General features: G+C 44.1%; 1 protein-coding gene across 1 annotated transcript in view; it reads right to left on the bottom strand.

Annotated features, from left to right (window-relative positions):
* The window catches only part of OTOG (otogelin), a gene marked incomplete in the record, with an annotated part of 70,385 nt that overhangs the window by 16,186 nt on the left and 47,896 nt on the right, over positions 1-6,303 (bottom strand). Inside the window, 3 exon segments of the mRNA XM_072421584.1 lie at positions 556-694; positions 1,915-2,135; positions 4,972-5,155. Of these exon segments, the coding sequence (XP_072277685.1) occupies positions 556-694; positions 1,915-2,135; positions 4,972-5,155 (544 nt within the window).

Here is a 6,303-nt window from a genome sequence, read left to right as displayed (position 1 = left end):
TTATATATTATAATGGCCGGGATCATATCTTGTGATATACGTTATATATTATAATGGCCAGGATCATATATTGTGATATACATTATATATTTTATTTAATTCCAGTGGCGATATAACAAACAAGGGACCGGTCATAGTTCCCTATTAGTACATAGCACGCTTTAAGCTGAGGTTTTATTACAATCTTTCCTTCATATGGTACAAATATTATTACTGATCTGCTTCCTCAGATTGTCTAGTAATATAATATTATCACTGACGGGCTGAACCATGTCATCATTTCTCCATTTCATTACCATTGGATTCACATGGATTTCGTTTATAATGATTAAATAATTATTGTAGTGAAATATTGGAGGAGAATATTTAATAAGCGTCGCCCACTATTGGTGATAAAATGTCCAGTTAGGTCCACAATCCTATTTACCCAATCACACAGTAACCTCCCCCCCTCCCCGCCAATAAAATCCAAGCTGATTGGTTATAGTGTTGTACAGCCATGTTAATGTTTTCCATATAACCGTCACCGCCACAAGTTAAAGTGACTCCACTTACGGCAGAAGTCGGAGTTCCTCCATTCGATGCAGATGTTGAATTTGTGGCACATTGCAGTGTATGTGGTCAGTGCTTTACATGGATCCTGGTTGTATTCTGTGTCCTGGGCCCACATCTCACAGAATTCGTCTGGGGACACCTGAAGAATGAATTACAGATCAGACCACGAAGGGTGAATCTAAGGGCCTCCAGTTGCAGGATTGCAGATTTAGAGTTTTGTACTCAAACATTAAATATATCGAATTGAGATTATCTGCCGTCTGACAACCGACATCTGAACCTTCAACTGACCCCCCATGCTAGTGTAAGGAGTCGTCAGAGTGCTGTACATAACTTCCTGGAAACATTCCAGCACTCAATCCATTCTTCCCTCATCAGACCTGCTGCAGCTTCTAATGCACATTGGACCTGATTTATTAAAGCTCTCCAGGACGAGAAGATAGAGTATATTGAGTGAACCTGGGTGATCCAGCAAACCTGAAATGGTCAAGGATTTAAAACCTCTGCCAACTAATAGTAATAGAAATCCATTCCAGGTTTGCTGGATATACCAGGTTCACCTATGCTAGTCTATCTTCTCCAGTCTTGGACAAATCAGGGACATTGTGAAAAGTGGGTTAGAGGGGAGGGTAGATTTAACAAATGGAGAGCGGGAGCGGAGGGTAGATGTAATAAACAGAGGGGGGTGCTGGACGGCATCTGAGAAAGGATGGCAATAGCGGGGCTGTGATATTGGGGAGAGTCCCCCTTAAATGTATAGGATTAGAGATCCCCTTTAGAGTCTGTGTCTAATAGTAAGGGGACATAAATTCTCCCTCCCCAGGTATTCCTCTCATCAGATAACCCAGCAGTCATCCTTCTGATCTGCATTGTACAACCCCGGGGTCATAGAACTGCGGATGTGGCAGATAAGGGGAGTGGGGTAATAATATTTCCATCACACAGAGGTCATTGCCTTTTATTTTACCATGTTATTGTTCTGTGATCCCTTTTATGTTTCTGTCGGGTTTATGCTCTGGGGGTTTTTGTTGTTTTCACCTAATAAACATAAAAGTGTAAGCTGAACCTCTGAATGCTGGAAGTAGAAATAGTGGGCGCCCCTCTCCCGAACGTTACTATAGAAGGTGAATGATCATCTGTGACCGGTGAATGTGTAGGGTGAGGGCCCAGAGACGATCATCACAGGGGCAACTGAAAACTAAATAATGTCAGAATACTACAGGAGATACCAGGGGGTGGGGGTCAGAGATTCACTTTACCTGTGTAGCGCCCCCCGCAGTGTGCGCTGTCACCTATAGACCCTATAGTAATATGTACATACAACCCAGTGTAGCGCCCCCTGCAGTATGCAATACGTACATAGGGGTGGCAGCTGCTGAAAGTTTGGTTTACAATCATCCGAAAACATGGTGAACAGTCCACCACGGAGCAATTCAGGTCCTGCCGCCTCTCCTTCCCCACATACTTTAAAGTGTAGGGAACTTGCCAGCTGTCCAGAAACTCGTCAGAATCGTCACCCTGGGTCAGGACTCTGCCATTGGGCAAAATTAAATCATTTGTTGTGTTCCCATCGCACAATCCTAAAAGAAGGAGATGGGGGATTAATATGCAACCAATAATGACAATGCCGAGGTCACCTATACAGGAACATTCTGTACATTCACCGTGTGTCAAACTTAAACAATTAGATTACCTGAAGTATTCTGAATATGAATTTGGGGCCCTAACATGGATCCTATGGCCCTAATATGAATTTATATCCACACACAATACAGATCATGAGTCAGTCAGCAGAGATTCCAGATGAGGGCCACAAATACTGCTCATGGATGCCAATTAAAAGGTTCTGTGAATAGAGGTGATAGACCCCGCCCATGAAGAGCAGAATTCCCAGAATTGTACAACCGAAAGCAGCAATCACTGCACAGAAAATGTTTACACCCGGCTCATGTTCTTAGTCTCATTTCTTCCCATAAGTTGGTGGTTGTCAGGGGTAGAACTAACTACAGGGTAGGTGGGGGGCTCCCATAATTTTGATGAATTATGAATTGGGCATGTAGAGTTCAGTGTGTCCCTTTAACACACTGCCATTTCCACCAGATACTGGACGTTTACATTTTGGGAGATTCTGGACATGAAATATATGATAAATTCTGAGGGCAGCAGACCTGTTGATCCTGCCATTTTTTTTGGTATTGTTTCGTTTTTTTAATTCTGCAGTAAAATGTCACAGCGGAGTTGTCACAAGGAAGATTTAGATGAATTTGAACTTTAAAAAACAAACAGATTTGCTGAAAGTTGCAGCAACAGTTTTTACTTATTTGAAAAATTTGTTTTAAAACCATTTGCAAATTTTTGTAAGAACTCTTTATTAAATCCTTTATTTGGAGTCCTCTGAAAATCTGCAAGAATCTGAAAGCTTTGCATTATACTGCCACCTGCAGGAGGACACTCACATACTTGTGACTTCCAGAAGGGGCGACAAAGCCAGAGAGGACTCCAAGGACTATTCGGGTTCCTAATACGGGGATAGAAGATAAAATGTCCTCCGCATGGAACATAAATCATATTGTGAGCTGGAGACACCTGGGACCGCAGGACCCTTTTGTGTCCAGAACCAGGCATGTAGTGACCACATGGTGGGGCCCTGGTACCCAAACACCCGTAATGTATCCCCAAAGATCAAAGAACTCAACAGTGCCCCCTATAGAGTAAAATATACAATGGCATAGAAAGTATTCCGACCCCTCAGTTATCAGTTTTATTGTGTTTTATTTTGATGTTACAATCCCTTAAATTCCTATTGTTCCATTATTCTCAGCTCCCCATAGTGACAAAGTGAAAATAACATTTTAGACAATTTTGTAAATTTAATAAAAAAGTAGGAACTAAATTCTGACCTTCCCATCAGTATTCAGAGCCTTTACTCGTATTTATCGAAGCCTCCGAACCCTTTAGGTGAAGATACAACAAGCCCTGGATTGGGCAGATTGGATGGGGACCATCAATAGACAGATATTTCCAGGGCTGTCCACAGATGTTCAGTGGGGTTCAAGTCAGGGTTCTGGCTGGGCCACTTGGCTGTGTGCTTTGGGTCACGTTGGAACCTTCAGCCAGTCGGAGCTCCTGAGCACTGTGGAGGTTTTCATTGAAGATATCTCTGTACTTTGCTCCATTCAGCTTTCCCTCATCCCTGACCAGTTTCCCAGTCCCTGCTGCTGAAAAACACCCCCAGAGCATGATGCTGCCACCACCATGCTTCACAGTTGGAATGATATTGGGCAGGTGATGGGCGGGGCCCGGTTTCCTCCAGACATAACACTTGGAATTGAGGTTTCATCAGACCAGAGAATCTTCTTCCTTACAGTGGGATAGTTCTTCAGGTTCTTATTTGCAAACTCAAGCCGACTTTCATGAGTTTTGCACAGAGGAAAGGCTTCAGTCCGGCCACTCTGCCCTAAAGCCCAGATCGGTGGGGTGGGGGGCAGTTCTGGTTGTCTTTCTGGAACTTAGTCCCATCCCCACACAGTCAGGGTAACCATCGGGTTCTCGGTCACCTCTCTCATTGGAGCTGTTCTCCATCAATTGCTCGGGTTGGTCAGGTGACCAGTTCTTGGAGTCTTGGTTGTACCAAACTTCTTCCATGTGAGAATTATGGAGGAGCTCTGCTGGCCTTTCCTGTGACCTCATGGCTGGGTTTCTGCTCTGATTGTAGAGAGGTGGCACCTTACCACACGGGGGCGCTAACCAACTTACGACGAGGGGGGGGCACCAATCAACTTACCATGGGGAGGCGCCAATCAAATTACCACGGAGGTCACCAATCAACTCATCACAGGGGGGCGCTAATCAACTTACCATGGGGGGCGCCAGTAAACTTAGCACGGGGGGGCACCAGTCAACTTACCACGGGGGGCACCTGAGCTAAAGTTTAGTGTTGTTATAAAAGCTTTGAATATTGATGGAAAGGGGAGATTTTATTTTAATTTATTAAATGTATAAAATTGTCTATCATTCTGTTTTCTTTGTTCTTATGGGGAGCTTAGTGAAGATTATTGAGAAAAAATAAAAATTAAACCATTGTAGCATCATTTTATGTTTGTAATCTGCTGAAGAATTCACAGCTTGGTGGTTGAGCAGCAATCATTGGTGTGCAGAGATTGCAGCAAAACTATCATACAGAAATCTCCCCATTGTGGGAGGGGCAGAGACACAAACTACAGGGGGAAATCTCCCCATTGTGGGAGGGGCAGAGGCTAAGACACAAACTACTGGGGGAAATCTCCCCATTGTGGGAGGGGCAGAGACACAAACTACTGGGGGAAATCTCCCCATTGTGGGAGGGGCAGAGACACAAACTACTGGGGGAAATCTCCCCATTGTGGGAGGGGCTGAGGGTGCAATTGCTGTACTCACCACATAGTCCCATTGATGGTGGTTTAGTGGTGGAATTGGACTCTATTATCATCAGACCATTAATGTGAAACCATTGGATCCTAATATTGGATGGTGTTTCGATGAAATACATGTTTCCACTGTCCACAATTCTATATCCATATTTTCTAACCATTGGCCAAGCATTTCTGGAATTTACCGCCACCTGTAAAAGAAAGTCTTTTCTGAATGATGCTATTATACTTTTATATAGTTTCAACATATACCAAAGTGCTGTACAAAGCACTGAACCAGTCATATCAGTCTCTGTAGGAGGTGTCATCTGTTGAACCCAATGTCCAGGACTTATTGGAAGAAGTTGAAATCTTCCTGTAAAGATTTCCCTAAATGGTTTTTTTCACAACTCTAAGCATCATGCCTTATTGTCCCGGGGTGCCTTATTGTCAAGGGGGGAAATTATTGTCCCGGGGTGCCTTATTGTCAAGGGGGGAAACTATTGTCCCAGGGTGCCTTATTGTCCCGGGGTGCCTTATGGTCCAGGGTTTATTATTGTCCCGGGGTGCCTTATTGTCAAGGGGGGAAATTATTGTCCCGGGGTGCCTTATTGTCCCGGGGTGCCTTATTGTCCCTGTTCCTTCTGTGCTTTCAGGGGTTTCAGAGGAATCTGTTCTGCCATCTATCCCTAATCTTTCTGTCCCTCCTACTGTGCTAGTCATTTCTGTAGATTGTGGGGATAGAAGGGGGAATAAGGGTAAGGTGGCTGCCATTTCTTGTAAGGGAAAAGGATGAAGAATGGTCAGAGAGGACCTGAATGAGCTCTTAGCATGGTTTATAATGCTTTTTCAGATGAAGGAGATATATGTGAAGCAGTGGAAGTGTCTGGAGGTCCTTCCTTCGTGAGGACCGATTCTTTAGGCAGATTGGATGAGGCCAGGCTCTGATGAAGGTAACAAACATTAATAGTGCTATTGACATGGCCTCATTTTTACTTTCATACTGACATTTTGTTTTTTGCTCTTTTTTTCTGGTAGATATCCATCCAGCAAAGTATAGATGTGTTCCCTCTTACTGGGAAGTTGCTGTCCTTGGTTGCATGGTCGGTAGTCCTGGTGGGGACAGGCCTTGCACTTCATACATCTACAGGATAAACCCCTTTCTTTTTAGTCTTTGGAAGGGACTTTAGTATTATAATTGGGATGTGATGGTGAAGGTCTGGTGTGATGGTGATGGTCTGGTGTGATGGTGATGGTCTGGTGTGAAGGTCTGGTGTGATGGTCTGGTGTGATGGTCTGGTGTGATGGTGAAGGTCTGGTGTGATGGTCTGGTGTGATGGTGATGGTCTGGTGTGATGGT

Source organism: Pyxicephalus adspersus, chromosome 9, assembly GCF_032062135.1.
Source record: "Pyxicephalus adspersus chromosome 9, UCB_Pads_2.0, whole genome shotgun sequence".
NCBI classification, from domain to species: domain Eukaryota; kingdom Metazoa; phylum Chordata; class Amphibia; order Anura; family Pyxicephalidae; genus Pyxicephalus; species Pyxicephalus adspersus.
This window is presented reverse-complemented; position numbering and strand designations above follow the sequence as displayed.